This window comes from Populus nigra, chromosome 1 (genome assembly GCF_951802175.1).
Source record: "Populus nigra chromosome 1, ddPopNigr1.1, whole genome shotgun sequence".
Lineage (NCBI taxonomy): Eukaryota > Viridiplantae > Streptophyta > Magnoliopsida > Malpighiales > Salicaceae > Populus > Populus nigra.
In genome coordinates, this window is record NC_084852.1 from 44,854,849 (window position 1) to 44,876,668 (window position 21,820).

General features: G+C 34.3%; 2 protein-coding genes across 8 annotated transcripts; one reads left to right on the forward strand and one right to left on the reverse strand.

Moving 5' to 3' along the window:
* Positions 1 to 178: 178 nt before the first annotated feature.
* Positions 179 to 4,994, forward strand: LOC133681185 (uncharacterized). 5 transcript variants are annotated; one of them, XM_062104351.1, is made up of 3 exons: positions 179 to 1,204; positions 4,446 to 4,561; positions 4,643 to 4,994. In XM_062104351.1, coding segments are annotated over exons 1-3 (1,035 nt in total). In that variant the 5' UTR covers positions 179 to 287; the 3' UTR covers positions 4,645 to 4,994. The 5 variants fall into 5 exon arrangements, 3 of the variants coding, with proteins under 3 accessions (XP_061960335.1, XP_061960334.1, XP_061960336.1); XR_009836445.1 differs by lacking the exons at positions 4,446 to 4,561; positions 4,643 to 4,994 and adding exons at positions 3,719 to 3,860; positions 3,945 to 4,386 and having other exon boundaries at positions 180 to 1,204; XR_009836446.1 differs by lacking the exons at positions 4,446 to 4,561; positions 4,643 to 4,994 and adding exons at positions 3,724 to 3,860; positions 3,945 to 4,386 and having other exon boundaries at positions 181 to 1,204.
* A 228-nt stretch (positions 4,995 to 5,222) lies between these two features.
* LOC133699611 (protein LAX PANICLE 2-like) lies at positions 5,223 to 14,277 on the reverse strand. 3 transcript variants are annotated; one of them, XM_062122941.1, is made up of 5 exons: positions 13,458 to 14,277; positions 13,037 to 13,121; positions 12,815 to 12,865; positions 12,580 to 12,652; positions 5,223 to 5,617 (listed from the first exon to the last, which is right to left on the reverse strand). In XM_062122941.1, exons 1-5 carry the CDS (start codon positions 13,897 to 13,899, stop codon positions 5,459 to 5,461), a joined length of 810 nt encoding a protein of 269 aa, XP_061978925.1. In that variant the 5' UTR covers positions 13,900 to 14,277; the 3' UTR covers positions 5,223 to 5,458. The 3 variants fall into 3 exon arrangements, with proteins under 3 accessions (XP_061978925.1, XP_061978915.1, XP_061978908.1); XM_062122931.1 differs by having other exon boundaries at positions 5,223 to 5,614; positions 13,037 to 14,277; XM_062122924.1 differs by having other exon boundaries at positions 13,037 to 14,277.
* Between the last annotated feature and the right edge of the window lie 7,543 nt (positions 14,278 to 21,820).

Sequence of the window (21,820 nt, forward strand, 5' to 3'; positions counted from 1 at the left end):
TCATAATTAAATATAAAATCTTTGGTATTAAATATAAAATGAGTTCATATTTTGGGGTAACCGAACAAATATAGGCCTTGGCATTTATCAGCCCAGAATCGAAAGAACGTCAAGATGGGCCTTAACATCTGTCAGGAAGCAACAGTTCACAATAAACCTCATCGAACGGTCCAGAATACAAACACACCATACTTCTGAAACCACCAGATTCCCCTATCCAAACCCTTATCCTACGCGCACTTCCGTCCAGACAGGCTTACACTCTCTATCTTCTCTCTCATAAAAAAATGGCCGCCGAGTTACTTCCACCGGATGGCCCAATCACCGCCGCCGCCGCCACCACCACCACCGCAGCATCCGCCGCCATAGACCCCACTACAACTGCAACAACAACAGCTCTAGCCCTAGCTGAATCAGAAAACCATGGGCCACCACCACCAATACTAAAACGGCAACGTCGACCAAGCGTCCGTCTCGGTGAGATCGGGGACCACCATCACCAAACAGCACATGACACGCACGTGCGACGGTCAACAAAGCAGCTGCAGCAACACCACACGTGGCGCATCCCTAAAGACTCCTCAAAATCAATCAAAGCTCGTTCTTTAACCCATCTCGTTAACGGAAACAGCAACGAAATTGAAGAACACGAGCTCCCTAACAATAATCAAAACGGAGATCTAAATCTTCTCGAGTTCGGTCATGGAAGGAAAGCGAAGAGAGGTACAACGAAGAGAGTGAGATCGAATTGGATTTCATCGAATTCTAGAATCGATGAAGGAGATACTAATTTGGAGAATTCAAATGGAGAGGAAGGGTTTGTTCGGGAATTCGATCTTGATTCTGATAGTCCTTTAAAAGATCAAAGTCCGGTTCATTCTGTTGAAAATGTTGCTTTAGATTTCTGGCAAGGGAATCGGAGAACAGGCACGGGTTCTGGTCGAGTTAGGGTTACAGAGAGTAGGGAAAATGAAGGAATAGAAATGGAGAATGATGATAATTCGGAGCGAAAATGGGAAGGCGTGAGGACTTGGTTGATTGAGTTAGGGTTAAGTCGATACGCCCCTGTTTTTGAGATACATGAAGTGGATGATCAAGTGTTGCCGTTATTGACATTGGAGGATTTGAAAGATATGGGAATAAATGCAGTTGGTTCGAGAAGGAAACTGTATTCCGCGATTCAGAAGCTTAGAAAGGGGTTTCAGTGAGTTTTGAACTCTTTTTTTTTTGGTTTATATCTTTTAGAGTAATTGGTGTAACTTTCTTTTTTGAGTAAAAAACCTCGGTCATGGATGAATTGTGATAATAGATAAAAATGCATGCCTGAGATGGTTTGAGCTATCTTTTTTGACTAATAATAATGATGATATAGTCTGGGTATCAATTGGTAGTTTCTTGTTATTGATTTCTTGCTTGCGATGTTCCCTTTTCTTTAATCTTGCAATTTGACATGTTTGATAGTATTTGTCATTTCAAAATCCATTCGGGTTAATATTGGACAGGTACATGTTGCTCATATTTCAAGATATTTCTTTCTTAGCAATGTCATCTGTCTTGCCTTTCTACATGATATACTTTCTTGATATAGTTATTGCCGAATAGTTTCACTGTCTATTTGTGGAGTTGGTTTGAATAGTTTCACTGTCTGTTTGTGGTGGAGTTGGTTTAAATATTAATAACTATATCTTTCTTTGTTTGGAGATTGAGTTGATTGGTTGCTATTTATTTTCTTGACATAATGCTTGTGTTTGAGCGGTAAATTTTTTTGTTATGAAGGTTATGCGATTGTGTCATTTGACTTACAATACTGGTCCTCTGTCACCAAGGTTAAACTTTTGTATGCTTTGTTGCTATCACTGATCAACTCTGCTACTACTTTGATGGCACCTTCTTCATGTCAACCACACATAAGCATAAAAGTTTAGGGCTTAAGATGAGTTTGATAAAGCCAAGTACTAGCTTGAATAGTATCATAGTCTTGTGATTCTTGAAACTGGACAATAGTAGCATAGTCATGTGATTCTTGAAACTGGACACCGTCTCTCTCATTGGGTGAATTCATGATTCGTGAGTGGCTGCAAATTTCCAAATAATCTGCTTACTCACACTCATCTCTTTCTCACCCCCTCCCCCTTTAACATTTATGTCTTTGCTCTCTCAAAACTTAAGCACACTGATGCCAAGCCTCTTTCTTGTACGAAACCATAATAGGAATCAGGGTCTGGAATTTGTTTGGATTTGTCATTTACACCGAGTATTCACCCTGTTCACTGTGACAGGCTGACATCTCTTTTTTATCTATCACTTTGGCTTCATTGTCTCATTTTCTAGTTTAAGTCCAGAATGATGGTGCATCATGATCATGTTTGTACTGCGTTCTGCTTTGGCACATGTCATACATGTTGACCAGTCAGCCAATTTTTCTGTTCTGTTGAAACATTATTCTGGTGTTGGGATGATCCTCTTGCTTAAGGAAATTTTTAATTTAACAAATTTCTGAATCTACTGCCACTTTTATCTGAGCAATAGGGTTGATTGTGCCTTGTTTATGTCATGTAGGATGAATCTGTTGTTGATCCAATATAATTTGTCTTAGAGAAGTAAAACTGCCATCTCGTGTTTGAGACAACTCATGGGCTTGCAAGAACATTTTAGGATAAAATTATTTGTCTGTGTCTTTCTTAAGTCAATAGTTATACCTCAATTGTTAGCTCTCTTTCATGAGTTACACTTCAGCTAATGAACAGCTCAAGGTTTGGTGTCGTCTTGACAAGGTAGAATGGTACCGGGACAATATCTTCTCATTAGTTTATCTTCTTTGTAGAATACTTGTGATACAAATAATTCAAGATAGAAGTATGTTTTTTCAAAACACAAAGCAATTTCTTTGAATAATGGAGATGGCAAAACATAGAATCAAAAAGTTGAAGGTTACAAAGTTTAACTTTTGATAAAGCAAAATCTTGACTCGAATTTTTAAGAATTTTTTGTTATTGAAGTTATTTTTTAGCAAACATAATTGTGACTTTTCTTTGAGTCAAAAGTCAAAAGCAACTTAATTCAATTTGTAAAAGTCATGCCAAATGGACTCCTAATAAATAATGTGCTGGCTTGTGGTATGGGAAGTAGTTAAGAATCAGTTCTGAATGAAGAACCCCATGCATTGCACACAGAAAGGACATACATCATAAATGTGTCGTGTTTGCCCTCTTCTGGAATGATAGTTCCTTCTGGAACTGATCTTTGATGTTAGATGGAATTATTGCTACCCATTGCTGGAAACAGTGTGCTGTAATCGACTATTCCTTGTATGTGAGTGCTAAAGTAAGAAACCTTTTATTCTATCTTAAGGTACTAATTGCACGTGCCGATCCATCTATAATTTGGGTCTACCTATCATAAACCTATCTTAAGATTGAAGTACTTTCAATCTTAAATTTCAACTTGATGAAGCCGTAGCAAGTTTTCCATTCTTTTTATGGGTTCGTTTCTCAAGTTTAATAAGGTTTTAGTAGCTTTCTTCCCTTATTCTGTCATTATTATAAGTTTTCTAATAATTGCACATATTGCCTCTGTAGTTTGGTTAAATGTTATAATGAATGGATTTCCTTTCATGCATCTTATCTTGTGGGGGTTTGTCTCTTGTCCTTTTCCTCTCACTAGAACAGCATGCTAAAGATTGTAAGGTCCCTGCTTGTTATATGTTGATTCTGGGCAGTGCAGATCATGCCCTTTTCATAAATGATGAAGGGGTCAACTGCTGAAGTGTTGTCCCTCTTGAAGAAATTTGTGCATCGGGGAAATTAATCGCGCATTCATTTCATTCTGCAATGCTATTTTTGGTGTATTTGGCTTAAACTGTAAGCAGTCCTTTGGCTTTTCTGAACATTGTACATTGATTTGAAGTTGAAGGTTTGTAATAAGTTGCCAATGTGGATATGTAGTTCTGAAGAATGTCTGATTGGTGGAATATTAGAGTTTAAAGAATGAAGCAAGTGATGAACTAGTGAACTATGAAGATTTCTGCAATATTCAAGACTTGCCTCTGTAACACATGATCTAAATGATTTGGAAGAGCTGAGTAGCAGTTCTGTGTATATAATGCGGGAATAATATCAAACACGAGGAATGCAGAACCTAATTGGAGCTGTGGACTTCTTGCTTTAATGTTCTTTGACATGGTTTTTACATGTATTGTTTACAGTTTGACACTGACGTTTGCAATATTTTTGGGGGATGCTACTGAAGTTCTGGCAGCGCATATCAGCATATGCCTTTGCTTCTCTTTCTTTGCGATGTGTTCTATTGTTTAATTGTTTTCAATTCTAGCTGTTTAATTACATTATTTCAAAATAACAATTAAGATGATTGCATTTGTGTCCCGAACCTGTGATAATCTTAATCCCCAAGATAAACAAATCTTAAAATGTATGTGCTCCTTGCAGGATTACATGTGTGCGTAGGTCATGGATTTGCTCAGGTTTTTCAAACAAGTTGCCTCCTTGCTATGCTCTTGTGGGCGTTCACTGCTACCTGTTGCATGGCAGAGGAGTTGTCGATTGTACGTTGAATTGTTCTGTGTAGGCATAAAAAAGTTTGTGGTTACGGATGAGTTTGATTAATGCAATTAACTTTAAAACAGGATGCCCTGGGAAGAATTTATTTGGGGGGCAATGGCGTGGAGGATTGCTTGATTAGGGAGGGGTGGTTCTCTGGCTTTCAGACCATCTTTGCGTATTTCAAATCCTTGTAATTTTTACTCGAGTATGATGAGTTCACAGCCCTTGATGCCTGGCATTTGGATACGGAAGCCCGGCGCTTCATTGGAATGCTGACGGATCACGGTGCTTAATTAACAGTCTGACAAACATGCCTGATGTCAATGCGGCAGCCATGTCATTTTTTAGTGCTAGACTTCAAAAAATTTAATCAGATTATTCTGTTCTGAATTATTTTTTTAATGTCAAATATAACTCATAGAAAAGATACAGTAATCTCATTCTCAATTATATATTTAATAAATTTTTTTGATAAAAATAACCATATTATTATATTTTTTTAATCCACAATGACATGTATTTGATGAACAATAAAAAGATAAATAATAAAAACTTTGCTTTATTTAACTTTTGTTATAACATGCAAAAAGGTTGTCGTTCATAATCAGATGATGTTGATGCTCGTTAATAAAACAAATATAATTAAATATGGATAAAGCGGCATAGCTTGGAAATACACTTTGGGTCATATTATTTGCTCCGAAATGGTAAACCTCATCTGAGGGATATTCCAAACTATTTTCTCCAATTAGAGAAGTGAATTAGAAAAGAAAAGGCAAGAATAAATAACAGAGCCTAAAAGCCGAAAAAATAAAAGAAAAGAAATGGAAGAAACGAGTGTATGATAACTTAACAAGGGTACAAGTGAGAAATAAATAATGAGAAATGTTTGGGGACTTTTAAGCACTTCTACCATAGTGCAGCACCATGACATGATCTGTGGTTGAGGATTCTGGAAGCAAGGTGAGTGCATCTCTTGGGCTCCATATGTTATCCCTTACATGCTGCAACGTCAAGAAAGGTACAAGCTGTTGCCCTCTACAGGTTATCTCTATCTGCTTTTATCAAACCACAATCGTCAAAAAAAAAAAAAAAAAAAAAAAGTGAGCATGAAAAGCAAATACTGTAAGCATCACACACATGAGCATGAAAGCAAATATTAGAAGAATATCCATCCGGTCACTTACATCAATTGTTTTTTTTTTAAAGGTATTAAATAGTCGAGAGAAGAACAATCCAAAAGAAAAACCCATCTACTTACATCCTTGCTCGCCTCTTTATATTCTTACTTTCACATATTAAGTAGTCAAAACGGGAAGACGCCATTTCCTCTTCTCTCCTTGTCTGACGAGGGAGAGCATCATCATGACCATGCTAATCCCCGATTGGTCTAGCTAGCTAGAAATCACTCATCTCGATTTCTAAGTTAATTTTGTAAAAACCCTTTTGTAAGCATTTAGCTAGGTGCGCAACACCAAGTTTCACTTGGAAGTAACGAAAGATGCGAGCATCCGAGTATAGATGCAAGCAAGCTAGCATTTGGTGACTTCGTTTTGTTTTGTTTTGTTTTTTTTAGTTTAATATGGGTGTTCTTGACTAATTTCACGGGTCCTAAAATTAACGATCATGTAAATCTCCAGTGGCCATTATATGAGCAACCACATGGCTCGAACCTGAGACCACAGAGAAAACAAACCTCTTGATCCCAAGCTTTTACTATGAACCACCACCTAGATGGTTATATTTTTTTCTCTTTTTAATAGAGTTTAGTGGTGACTTAGTGTGTGCATATTTAGTGTTGTGGTGGGTAATAATTTTAAAAAATATTTTTTTATTAAAAATATATTAAAATAATATATTTTTTATATTTATAATATTAAGATATCAAAATCATCCAAAAATATTTTAAAAAAATAATTTTAAAAAAAAACACTTAAAAATAATTATGTATTTGAATTTTGAAGTTGAAGCTTTTCTTTTTTGATATTCATAAAAAAAAAAAATGTATTTGAAGTCATGCTTTGTCTCTAGCTTACGTCTTTCCCATAGCCCCATAATAATGTGTATATATATATCCCTGTAACGTCTACTTTACCCATAAAATTCCATGGCGCAACAAGAACTACTACGGTCAGCGGTCAGCCATGACAATCCACCCTTTGGGGCTGCCCGTCCCTTCACCCACGATCTCGAAAACTGCCCGGGTTTAATCATTACGGGGCCCACCTAGTCTTTGCTCGTAAGGCAAAATCATGAGCCCCTAGACTTTATTTTATTATTATCATTATAATAACAATAATATACAGTAGCATCAAAGATTTTATAATCTAACCAGTCACCATATTCTAAAAAGAAAATTTGTAATGGATCCGGAAACCACGGCAAAATAAACTACAGAACCTAACTATTCATCAATCTCATGTCATGCACGTCTACCTCACGTTGCTCAGTCGACCTATTAATCATATATACATGTAACAAGGCCAATATTCTTCCATCAAGTAATATATATATATATATATATATATATATATATATATATATATTATTTTGCATGCACATCGTGGTTTCACCAGCTAACTATATATACAGAATTCATTTTCGTGGAGGAGGCTTATCTGTCTTTTAATGCCCTTTGTTTGTTTTTGTTGTTTTTCAACAACTTGGAATAATTTTGCTGTGGATTATTCGATCATGCATTGCTTTCCTCCGACGTTAGATACATGGGTGGGTTCTTATGATTTTCTTTATTAGTGGACTTCTTCTTTTTTGTGGTTGGCTAGAGAGAGATGATGGTGTAGATGATGATGATGATGATGATGATGATGATGATGATGGTGTTGATGAAGATGGGGTTTAATATTTCTATCAAAGTGCACCACTTAAGGTGTTTTTGATCATGGGATCTTTTGAAGCACAATAATCCCTAATGAAAAAGAGAGGACCCTAAGGGTAAAAGCTGAGCTGAGAGAAGGGAGAGCGTGACCAAAGGGAGAGATAACGCATGCAGATTGGAGATGGTGAGTTCGATAATGACATGGTCCACGTGTGATTTTTTAGGCCCTACGATATGATTTCATTTGATGTTTTAGTATCTCCCTTTCTTTTTCTTTTTCTTTTTCTTTTTCTTATGTTAATAATAATATTCAAGTGTCAACTATATATGCCAAGACAATCCACATCTAAGTTGATGATGCTCCTATACATATCTTAAAGTCAATGCTAGCTATATATATATATATTCAGAAAGGAAGGAAGCCTTCCCAACATGAAGGCATCTTTTTGGCTTTCTTACATATTGATTACTACCCTCCTCGACTATTGCTTGCACACATGTCCTTCTTAAATAAAAAATTTCCAGCCATTAGATTGTGGGAAATCATTACAAAAATATATACTATAATATATGAAAAGACTGAATATATACCTAGACTCTCATAGATAATATGGTAAATTACAATAACCTTTGATCAGATATTATAAAATTATAATGATCATTCAAGATTTAAAAATATTACAAAAACCTCATTTTAATAATATATAAATTGATTTGAGGACATATTCCTTGAATTAAGCTAAAGCTTATTAGCTAGCTAGCTAGGCCTCATTATTCTCCTCAAATGCAATTATAAGTTCGACCTCGTCTTTCACACCTACTTAAGAAGTTTTTAATCATTGGGTACTTAGTTGCATGCATTGTTCTAAAGATGTCTTGCGTAATATTCTGGACGGCATGAACGAATTACTTCCTAGAAAAGAAACTTTATGAAACAAGTTTTATTAAAATCACCTGGCGGTGGATCCAACACCAATAAGAAATTGTCAAATCAATGGCATAATTAAGTTGACCTGCAGCCTATGTGTATATATATATAACAACTAATATGGTATAACATGAAATGTGCTAGCTAGTTATAGTCTATGAAAGCAAAGAAGAACATTGAATTTCTTAACTACAATAGTTTATGCCATGGATGATTGTTCAGTGATTACATGCGTTTAGTTTAGGTAAGAATATATAAAACAGATATTGTATGCTATTTAATTTCTTTTTAATCTGCTTCAAGAGTGGAAAAAGACAGAAGAGTTCGGACGGTTTTTGGCTGTTGGGTATGTAATTGGGCATGATTGATAAAATAGGATATTGTGTTAACGGCATATCTCCTTACTTCATGGCATGGCATGAAGTGCAAGACAGCAACAGAAATTAATATATATTCACACGATCCAAATTAATCATCCTACAAGGGTTGACCTAATTACAAACTTATACGCAAGAACTAAATTATTTTAAAACAAGATGGAATGTTGAGCATGTCATGTTACAACCTAACAAGCCCAAAATATACCAGTGTTAATATATATATTTGTGTGTTGTAGGTAGCGAAGACAACAGAGACAAGCTATATGTAGTAACCACCTAGGACAAGGATTATGGCGAAATCAGCTAACACTACGTGGTTCATATATATATATATATATATATATATATATATATATATATATATATATATATATTTCCAGGTCTGAGTTCGAGTTTTTTAATGATACGCTCGCTGTCTTGGCATTCTCTTCTCTTTCTTGTTTGTCACCCTAGAAACAAACCTAAGCATTGCTTGCCGTAGAAGACAAGGGACAATGGATGGCTCTAGATCAAGTAATCATGCACTGGCCTTTTATTTTAATCGTCTTCAATCAATAAGGAAAAAAGAAATGGTATGAGATGAAAATATTTGCATCAATAATACAAATTGGGAAAAATTTTCAGAGCAAGAATTTGTGTGCTGTTTCTTCATGCCTAATGGACGACCTACTCTACACATACACATGCTTTTAATAGAACAAGGAACACTAACTGACCCTCACGACTCTACTTCTTAAATTCAATTTGTTGGTTTTACTATATGATTGAGAAAATACTGGCACAAGACAAGTTCTATAACTAAATGTTTTCGGTTATGAATTAGAGTTTTTTTATAGTTTTTCTTTACTTCAGTTATATGGAACACTCATGAGTAGTGAGTAGGTGCTACGTAGTGAAAGCATATAGGCATGCGTACAGTGATTTTAATTTTTCCCGTCAGCCACAAAAGACATGTATAAGCACCATAGTGATATACATCACTTGTCTAGAAAACTCAAATAACCTAATTAAAGAGTAGAAACTATAAACTAGAAAAAGAAGAAAAAAATGGCCAAAACTACAGCTTAAGTAGCTATATATTACATCCTAAAGCATCACAACTATTGTCATTTAAATTTTTAGTTTTGTTCAATACGATGTACAAAAGCCTTCTGCTTTCATATAAATGAAAACACATAGTGTTCCCTAAAAATAACTCAGCGATTCGAATTTTTTTTTAACTTCATTGGCTGTAATGATCTGCATAAGGATTTATTTCAGTTGCTTTTCTTTTGTACGACTTTGAACCCTAATATCAAAATCTTTCAATGGTTTATCAGTACGTATGGTGCTTGTCCCTAAAAATATGGCTGTCATTTTGTGCTCTAGAAAAAGTTTTCACACAATATTATTGCAGTACTGCACAATGGAAGACGATGATTTTCCAATGAATCAGAAGGGATAATAAGAAACAATAAGACCACAGGTTCATCTCACACTGAGAGACTTAAGGAGAGAATATTCAGTCTATGGACATAATTCTGCAAGCCTGTGTTAAATCCCTAAATTTGCATACGAAAATTGGCACTTTATAAATCAACAATCCCTCCTTTTATACGCTAAGGACACTCTCCTCCCCCTCAAGCCGTGGCCATATATATATATATATATATATATAGGCACCATGTACAAATATGAATTTGCATCTTTTCTGGTTTCTGAATTTTCCCTCTTTTAAAAAGACCTGAAGTGAATTAGTCGATTCATTATCTATATATATATATATGATTCAAGAAAGCTTCAAGTGTTTTTGATGCAGTAAAAAGTATTTTACTAATTATATCTTAGAGATCAGGAAATCTGAATTTCAAGCAATTAATTAAAACTCGAGTCTGAATGTTTTTCATAGCAATACTCGATTGATAATAATCATAAAAATAGAGAGCTCTCAATTACTATCTTATAAGGGACTTTAGTTTAATTATGTTAATAACAATAATGAAGGATATAGCTAGCTAGTGGGTATTCGATGAAGTGTGCATGAGAAGCGTTGTATAAATGATGGACACACAATTGCGCATGCACTGAATCTGATAATCAAAGCCATCTCTTGCATGGATTATATTATATATATATATTGTATATAACAGCGTAGCCCCTAATAATGACAAAATACAAAGTTAATCTATTGTCCAGTACTTTGATACATCCATTATCTGCATCCTTCCAAGACCTCATACACCTTTCTATGTGTATACAATTATTCCATAGACAATGCACGTGAATTATGATGTACACATGATGATAGAACCAGATCGATCGTTTCTTAACAATGCCATGCATGTTAAAGAAAATAAATAGTGTTTATACTAGGATTAATATTAAATAGAAAAATATAATGATCTTATTATAATTCAAAAATAGATGATTTTAAGAATTTCTTTTTAAATCAGTTTAAAAGACAACAACTTTTTGAGGCTGAAGTTCAATCTCCAATGGACGAATAGAAGGTAAAGTTATTTGTAGGAGTTCATTTAGTGCAAGAAATTAGGGGGAAACCCCAAAGACTGACTAAATAAAACTATATTAGTCCTGTGTTTCAGAACGCTGCCTATGATTACTGTTATAATTAATAAATTCGATTTGCAGTGTAGCGAGAATATGATCTGTTTTCTTGTTCTTTTTAATTTTTGTGATAAACACACAATAGGAAATCCAAACTCTATATATTAGAACATGTCTCCTCCTACATATACTAACTGATAATTCTTGATATATATATACACACACACAGTAACGCATTTCTATTGCAGTTTTCTTTGTTGCACGATGGAAAATTTAATTTCTATATATAATAATTCATAAGATAAGTATCAGATGTCTATCAATAGTCCTATTCCAAATAGGGCAACCTAGCACAATCAGAGTTTCCTTATACGAATATCATTAATTATCAATAGAGATAATCAAGACAAATCCTCTATGATATCAATTCTTAGAGATAATCAAGACTAACCCTTGTTTATGTCTAATGTACCAAGAAAAATACGGACTTCCCTAGCAATACTTGTATCAACATCCAGTTATCTTAAAACAGGCAGGAAAGAAGTCAAACAGCGAGAAAACTAGTGGCTTTGGTTTCTTCTCCAAGGATTTGCATTTTAACCCATCCCACCAGCTGCTTAGATGTATGTATGCGCGCTTTAGTGCTTTACTTCACTTTATGCCTGTTTGTGCTTTCTCTTATTGTTGTATGCATTATTTATGCCGGATCATTGAGACGTTACTTTCTTAAGTGTTATGGTCTAAAACAGTAAACCCATTTGTGAAGGATGAAAGGCTACTCATTTCAATTTATTTTGGGGGTCATGTGAAAGAAGGTGGCAGGTCTACATTATCTCCAAAGTAATACACTTAAACCCTACACCTCTTATTTAATCTTGTCAATGAAAACATTTATAACTAACTAAACTTCAAATTGATGACCAGTTTAGAAGACTCAATACCTAGTTTAGACAAACATTTTTGTTCTTAGACCATCATTGCAAGAATAGATTATGGCCTAATGATACAAAAAGAGAAGTTGGCTACCTAGAAATATACTTCTCACCTAAATATCAAGTTATCAAACACAATATATACCGCTAGAGAAACGCATCTAGTTCTGCTGTTTCTGTCATGTCTCTAACACCACCTTTGTCCATTTTCGTGCAATTAAAACTAGTAATTTGGAAAGATAGGGTTGTTCCCTATTTCTGGTTCTTCTATTTGTCTGTGATTTTCCAATCTTCAGGAAGTGAGATGTGTAAAATAAGGTAGGAAGAACAGTACAATCAACTACTTCTTTTTATGTATTGATTGGAATAGAAAAACAAATGTAATAATGGTTTTAAATACCTCTGATTCGCTATCCAGTCCCAGCTTGTTAACCAGATACTTCATTAATAACCGAACTGTCATCCTTCCATCCCTAAGGTTTCAGATATCGAAAGAAAAACGAAATAGCTAAGTCTCAGAACAAAAAAGATTCTTCAATTCCATTAATATATTAAACTTTATTAACCCCCCCCCCCCCCCCCCCACCCCCCCAAAAAAAAAAAAAAAAAAACAACAAGGAGAGAAGATATGTTACTTGATTCTCAGGTAGCTCTTGGATATTTGAGGCAAGAAGGGTTCTTTCGTTCTGCATTTAGACATGAAAAACAAATCATTACAAAGCAGCTAATTGGATGTAAAAAATATTTTAAAATGAAATTAAGTAAACAAAAGATGAAAACAAAAACAAAATGGCGGGGCTAATCTTTCTATGTGCTTCTTCGTTTGTCTACTCTTTTTTTTTTTCTTGTGCACTTACTGATTTTGAGACGCTTGTAGCAAAAACCAAATGCCAGAATGGGGTCTTCTTGGAGGATCGATTACTCTAAAGTCGGAACTCGGTCCTGCAACATCCATGCCACTATTTACTTGAAACGGACGTGAAAAATAGGACCCCAATGGCATCAAAGAAGAAGAAGAGGACGACGGAGAATATGAAGATGAGGCGGTCGCTATATTATGCAACATAGGCCTAAATGGCCAGTTTATCTCTTGATGAAGAGGATAGGTTGAGCTAGTTGCTGCTGGATGGTGTTGAAAGAATAAAGATGTAGTGCCAAAATTAGTGGCATGACTTGCAGCAATGTTCATGACTGGCCTTGGAGGAGTTCTAAAATCAGGAACATGAAACATAGGAGTACTCAAAGGTCTTGCTTGATGTGAAATACTACTAATGCTACCTGGTAGTAGATCAAGCTCAATCAACCCTCCTCTTCTAGTTGTAGGATCAAGTACTAGTTGTTGTTGTTGATGATGATGATGATGATGATAGTGCTTGCTCTCATGGCTTGTTGGTGTTGTTGTCGTTGTTGTTTGACCCCCTATACTCAATTGGAGCCACCCTTCATCTCTCTCTTCTTGAACATCTTTTGAGCTTGAGCCAGCTTCATTATTGACACTATTAGTTCTTGATTCATCTTCAGCCATGGGAATATTAGCCACCACTAGATCAGATCCTAATAAGCAAGCTTCACTAACACAAGAGTCATAACCTTCTAATCGGCTCATAAGACCAAAACTCTCATTATAAGCACTAGTACCTCCACCAAAATAACTACCATAACCAAGTTGATGCTGTTGCTGTTGTTGTTTAGAAAGACTTCGAGCAGGAACCATGGTCATATCCAAGGAGAAGCTGGAACCCCGAACCGCGTATATCGATGATGAAGATGATGCTTCTTGTTCGTGATCTCAAAGTAAGCCATGGATATGAAGACGGCTGCCAAACTGACTGTAAGTGTTACTAGGACAATATTGGGAAGAGAGATCTATAGCTGATGTTGCCATAGGCATGTGCTAAAATAATGGAATCAATAGAGAGAGAGACACCCATTAACCAGGTAAGGGTTTTTATTTGATGTTTCATCGTAAACATACCCAAGGACAACGAGGAGAATAAAACTTGCAAATCTCACTTTCCATTAATTATCTTTGTTTGGAAGCTTGTGAGGTGATGAAATAGTTGCAGAAGAGAGAGAAAGAAAAAAGAAAATAAAGAGAGATGGTGGTCAGACAGTCAGTCAGTTATGTTAAATAATATTAATACTACTCCACGATAATAAATAATAATTATACTATATTCCTTAGAAGGGTAATATTTTTTTTGACTTTGTTAATTAAGACAGACGAAATATTATTATATCATGTTCCACCTGTTTTCTATCGAGGAAAAGGGAATAGGAATAATAATAATAATAATTTCAATAAAAAGAGAGAAATTCTAAAGGGTCATCCAGCTAATTAACACCTTTAGGCTTTAGGGTATGTTCCAAGGAGAAAATGACTAAAAAGGCTCGTTCTTTTTAGAATATCACGAAAAAGGTCCCTTTTAGCCACAATTGCAGGAGCAGGAGCTAGGATTATAAATATCGAGACTCTTAATTTATATAGCACATCTAACCTACAGGATTATAAAAACAAGCTGGTTTTATTCATTTTGGTCCCATTTGCAGCTTGAAAGATTCCACGCGTCTTACCCCTTTTCAAATCCATATGCTGTTGGTACGTTCTATTCCGTCCATCCTCTTCTTCTCATAATTAATTAATTAATAATATTCCCAAAGGCTTTTTTACATTCATACATATATATTTATTTTCTCTACTAAAAAAGACAATTAATTTCTTTTGGAGTTTTGAATCTCATAACACGAAATAGCCCTCCCGTTGATTTAATTAAATTCCAAATTGTTAGGCTATTTCTTCTAAACTAGTTAGCACATGTATTGAATTTAGGTTTTCTCCTTCTTAATTTCTTTCTTTCTAAGCCATCTGAAAAATAGATGGCACGCCAGCTCCAAGAGACAAAAAGCCACTTGAATTAATAAATATTTGGAAACAACTTCAATGTGTGTTTTAATTAGCAACCGGGTTTGAAAAAAAAATTACAAAATTAATGCTACCTTATTTTTCATACACAAGTGCAAGAAAGCTCTCTTATATTTAAAAGGAGACTTGCTTAATATGGAATAAGCATAGTAACCAAGCAAAATATGGAGTATTATATATATATTGCTTTCACTAAATGCAAAACCTATATATTATAATAGTTTAATATAAAAGTAGTACTTCTCTTTGGCAATTAAATTCCCAGATGCATTCAAATCATAGTTTTAAAAACCCGGCTCGGCCGATCCGGGACTAGAATCAGGTCGAGTTGAAGAAAAAATAAGAAAAGAAAAAATTCAGTGTGACCCGACGACCCGGTTATAACCCATTGACTTTTATTTTTTATTTTAAAAATAAAATGATGTCATTTTGATTTTTTTTAAAAAAGTTAATCCGAACGAGCCGGTAACCCAATCAAAATCCAGAACTCGAACCTTAGATCGGGCGAAACAAGGAAAAGTCTAAAAACTATCATTCAAATATGAATGTACTGGCATAATGACATTATCGGTCAATGTAAATATTTGATAATAGTAGTAATTAATAACCTCCCCATCTCATAAAAAAATTCTTTTTTATTTATTTTTATATCTCAAAACATAAAAAATTAAATATAATTTTTTTCTATTTTTTCTTTTTTTAAAAGAAATTATTATTCAATTACTTTTAATGTAATAAATACAACAAAAATGTATAAGTTAACATAATATTTATCATAGTTTTTAAACCCGTTCCAATACAAGGCTTGGATTCCGGGTTTTGACCGGGTCACCGAGTCGGCCAGGTCAATTTCTATTTAAAAAAATTCAAAACGATGTCGTTTTAGTAAAAAAAGTCAACGGGTTGCAATTGGGTTTTGCCGGGTCAACCCACCGGATCGGCCTGATCACACCAGGTCATGAATTTTTCTATTCTTTTATCAACCTGATCAGGTTCCAGCCCCGGATCAACCCACCGAGCTGGAAGGATTTCAAAATTATGATATTTATTGTATTTTTTAATCTGGTATGAAAAAGTATAGTACGGCTTTTATTGGGACAAAGAGAATAATTAATAATTAAAAGAGTAAATAAAGAAGGAATTAAGAGTTTGTATGTTTTTAATTAAGAGGTAATTATTATAAAGAAATAGCATTAATTGGAGACTTTGGCATGCATGATGGTGTTTCCCACAACCCGAGAATCGAAAAGCACACAACTACGTGGGCTTTGTAGGACATTCCTTGCATAAGCATGTGCTTCCCACCCTCCCTGCAACAACTGTACTTACGGGACTCTTATTTCTCAAATAATCCTCTCTCTCTCTCTCTCTCTCGGATATTGGTGTCACACCCATGCCTTGTATGTATATATATATATATATATATCCTCCTATGGCTGATGCATGTATAAAGTATAGCTGTTAGAACAATTAAGTGATATTTTAAATGGAGCAATGTGGTTTTCTGCAAGGAGCTCTTAGCAGCAGCCTCGCCTCTTCATTCCTGAAAAGCTGCAAATTCTCTTTCCAGCCCATCAAACATGGTCTTTTCTCATCTCTCTCTCTAAAAGTAATAACAATTCCTTTTCTTTCGTTTTCCAAAACAAACAAACAAAGGCACTTTTCAAAGAAAGGTCAATCAACGAATTCTCTCGTTGAAACTCTGAATAAATATATACACTCCATATGGGATCACGAGTATTTATTGACATGCGAGCATTTGAAAACCAGACTCTGCGTGCCCAATATTTTCGTATAGTACTGGAATGCCGCTACGTACATGTATCTTCATTGATGAGACTATTCCACCTACGTATATCAAACTCCTAGATCAGTAACGCAATTTCTTTTGTGCATAGAAGGAATATTGTTAAGACTAGCTGTGTTTTTTAACATTATAATAGCATTAAAGTTAGATTATATTTTCGGCTTCAAACTTGCAACAGTCAGCTTCATGATATCAAGCCATGAAATAATTTAATTAGATTTTTTTTTTATCTAAATACCCATAAGCTAACTGGAGGATGCCGAGCGCTTGGAACACATGTGGGGATGTGCTAAGATTTCGAGTAGTTATGCAAACTAAAATGCATCCACATTGGTCATTGTGGGGATAATGCGATTCCTTTATTTAAGCTAGAATTTTTATATTTAAAATCAAAGCTTTGATATAATTCAATATACACTAACAAAGAACCTATAATGATATCATGAAGGAATTGTTTGTCTTCATTATAGGTATTTTGGTTTTCAATCGATTTTCATGGAAATTCATTTTTGTTGGGTTTTAGAGAAATCAAGACAAACCAACTGAACATTGAACTTTGTTTTTATTAATTTTTAAGTCAATTAATGATACCTATAAATGGGTTATGGAGTTTAAATTTATTTATCTATGAACATATTAAATATTGAAACCAAAGACGAAAAAGAATGAACAAACCAAATCAATTTCATTTGGTTTGATTTTTTACACAATCCAATGATGTTAAATTTGGTTAATTTTTGTTTGGGAAATTAATTAAAAAAAAATTGTGATAAAATTGAAATAGAATTTTCTGAATCAAACCAAATGAATGCTCACCAATCGACTATACCAAGGCTCACATTCTTATTGCTATAATATTTAAAGGAATTACATACATCTCGTACTAATTGTAACCTAAAAGAAATGATTGAGAAATGTTACCTCAAATAAATTTGAACCAAAAAGTAAAGAAATTGAGAAATTAAAATATCTCAGTTTAACAACACCCGTTTTTTTTATTGTGAAATCCTTCAAACTTGGACCACAAAAATAGTAAAATAGATCCTGAGATTTTCACTCTCACCAAATCAGATTAATTAAAGATCTTTTGGTTGAAGGTTTCAAATTTTAACTACTTCATAATCCAATGGGGACTATAAATAAATGCATTCCAAATAAAGGAGAGGTAAAAGATCAGAGGGTGACCTCTGGTGACAGTGCATGGGCATGGAATGACTTAACCTTGGAACAAAAGCATGAAAGCTAAGGGCAATGATAGTGATATCTTTCTACCTAAAATTCACCCCCAAGATTCCAGAATGTCGAGCGGTAATGATAAGCACCCCCAAGATTTCCATTTCAAAATATTTATTCTTGTATAGAGAATATGTGGTTTTTATGTATAGGTGAACCACAGAGAGTAAATTGCATCTGCACACTTAGCAATAATGACAATACCTACTGAGATTCTCATGCAGAAGAGAAACCTAATTATTTCCCAATCAGAACCCAACTAATATTTTTTTATTTGAAAATTTTAACTTAGAATTCCTTACTTTGAATTCGAAGAGGATGGGATTTTAAGGTTATGCGGGAATTAGAGAAATCAAGCAATGCTTTCCAACAAATTTAGTATATGCTAGGGAAAAAATCTCAAATCTTAAGATATATCACAGTGAATTTCATATAGGTCAATTGTCACAAGTCACACGGCATTCTCCAATTTCATATGGGCCAACAAGTATTTAGTGATCATGGAGGAATTTTGTCATTCACTAACCAATAATCAGGGCCCCCTTAATTAAACACATAACATACGTTTGGCTCTCATATATACCGTTTTTCTCAATGAGGATGCGCTAAACAACTTCTAAGCTAAACTTTAATTGTTTCTGGACTAGGGTTGCTACTGACCTAAATGGACATAATAATTCATAGCTCAAGTGGGACTTAAACTAGCTACTTTTGCAAACACTGTATATGTATATGAAATTACCATTAATACTGATGGCATCCGTTGGTTGGCAAATTTTTATATGGTATGGTATCTAGTTCGACTTTCTTACCTGATGGTCACGAATCGCAGAGTATAAATCTTGTTTTGTAAGTCTTGTTTGGGATATAGAGATTACGCGCAAGCTGACGGAAGATATCCTACATGTAAAACAAATAAAAAGAAAATAACCATTAATGCTCAAAGGAGTTGGGATAGACATAAATCCTGGATATCTGTTGCAATGTCATAAAACTCTCCATTAACTGTTTTGTTTTGTCTTGGCAAAGAGAAGAATCCCCTCTCCCCTCTTTTCTTTTGATGAGAGAATTGAAAGCAGTTAGCCCAGTACACCTCTTAATATGTACGGTATAATAGCAAAGCTAGCTGTATATAACTAACAGTGAAGGAGGAAAAAAAAACAGGTAAAGGAGGTTAATTATTTGAGCAAAAGATAGGAAGGATATGTTGCTTGGGTCTGACTACCTCATCAGTGAACAAAACTAAAGCCCAACAAAAGAATACACAGAAAACAAAAACTTCAAACTTTGTCTTTAGAAAGGAAAGGAAGGAAAAAATATCAAAGCATGTCTTGGTGCATACGTAATAATATGCATGAGATCTTCTCTCTCATGACTTTGGAGACCCAAAAGAGAGATGATTTCATGTATCAGAGTCCACGAAAATTATTTCAAGTTTTCGTACAAAGCGGGGACCGGTAAATAATAGCTTTTCCCATATGCTAATGTATGCTCCCATTAGAGAAGAGTGGGGTCGGTTGTTCCCTTCTCTTCTCTCCCACTACTTAAGTAGATGGAGATGGAGTAATTGAGGTATAATAAAAGTAATTCTGCTTTTAATCTCGTCATCATGCCATCATCAATACCATCATCATCATACACTCCTTTACTCAAAACACAATACACTAACCACAAATACAACTAGGTAGCTACCTAGGCAATACATTAATAGCTCTGTTTGTGTATGTGGTCGGAGAGAGGGAGAGAGAAGAGTTATGTTTGCATGTGCATGTGGAAAAATGAGTGCCCATGTCAGTCCATGCATGTGAGTGAAGCTAGGGGTAATTGAAGAGGGGGGGGGGGGGGGGTGTTTAAATTTGCTGAAACCGAGAGAGAGAGAGAGAGAGAGAGAGTATGCATGGCGTATGGCGGGAGAATTGTCAGGTTATCGAGCACAGAGGAGAAAAGTCTTATTTTCGGGCTTTGAATGCATGTGCGTACTTCCCTTCTGCTTTGCTTCAGAAACCTGATACATGGTCACTTATCGTCAAAATCTCAAGTGTATAGGGTGTGTATATATAGACCTTACAAACCGACCCCACCACGGTTTGCACCCCCAATCATCTGGTTTGCTTCAGATACATGTACATTATATATGTGCTTGTAAGTATTAATTAAGATTAAGAAAAAAACGATGTAATGTGGAAAGAGTAATGGAGTCCAAGAGAGAAAACATTTGGATTATAGTAGTGTTTTTAATCTCTTTTTTTTTCTTTGATTTTTTCTATTTTGATCCCTTAATTTTTTTTTTCAATTTGATTTTTTTTAAGGAATCAAAATTAAAAAATAAAACATATATAAAGATTAGAGTAAACATGCATTACAATATGGTTAGAGCATGCAACGGAAACGCTAACGTATGGAACGCTTTTGTTGTCTTTAGATGACACTAGGCGTTACATGGCAATCAAATGCTGCTTTTCACATGGGTGTTAAAAGCGTCGCTGCATCCTCTCTTTTTTAGGACGACATGTGGTGGCGGATGTGGGACAATTTGTTATCAGCAACATTTTCTTTTCTTTCTCCTCCCCTTGAAATTTTCCTTAGCCACTCAAAATTTTAGAATTGTATTGTTTATTGAGATTTTAACTTTGATCTTTATTCTTTTGATTTTTAATTTTTGTTCTTGGCCCTTTTGTAAAATTTCAATTTATTTTCAATTTCATCTTTGAATCCAAATTTATGATATGTTAATTTTTTTTTTATTTGATGCTTATAATTTTGATTGTTTTTTTTCTGTCCTTTAGTTAAATTCATTTTAATTTTCAATTTCACCCTTCAATCAAAAATTATTTGTTGTCCTCTAATTTATTTATTATTTAAATCTTGATTCTTATTCTTTTAATTGCTATTTTTTTGGATCCTTTTTATAATTCATTTTTGTTTACAATTTTATCCTTTAGTATTTGATTGGTTGAGAAATGAGCTTTGTAGTTTTTCTAGATATGGTACTTTCAGTCTAATAAACCGGGTCACAAGTTTAAAAAGTTAACAAAGGTTGACATTATTATTTTGGACTTGTTTTCTTTTTTGATTTCGTTATTTGATATTTTTTTTAATAGGTTCTATGATTTTCTTTGCTTTCTTTTTTATTAAGTTATCTCGATCTCATAATATATACCACAAATTTGGAGGGTTAACCAGGGTTGGTGCGAGCCTTTTTATTGGATTGTTTTTTGAAAAAAGAAATCAATATTTTTTTAGTTGTCTTTCAAATTTTTGTTCTCTTTGAAATTAATCTTCATTTTTCCCCTTTTTCCTTTTTTGGGTTATTTTATTAACATGATTCGAGTCGCAGGGCTTGGTCATCTTATATGGTTTTGATTTATTTTTGAAGTCCTTTTTGTTTGTTGATTTTTTTTAATCTCATCTTTCAACATTTACTTTGTTGAAAATTAGGTTTTGTGATTGTTTTTCCATTTGTTTTCTGTTGGGTTATCATGTTCTTATTACCAAAGTTACAACTTTGTCATGCTAACTCAGGTTAACTCGAGTCGATTTGTTTGTTTTTTTTACCCAATTTTATCATTCTGTATTTAGTTGGCTGGAAATTGAGCTACATCATTTTTTTCCTTTTAAAACATGGTTTTTTTTCCAGGTTATCGTAACTCTTTTTTTAATTTGATCCATTTGATCCAT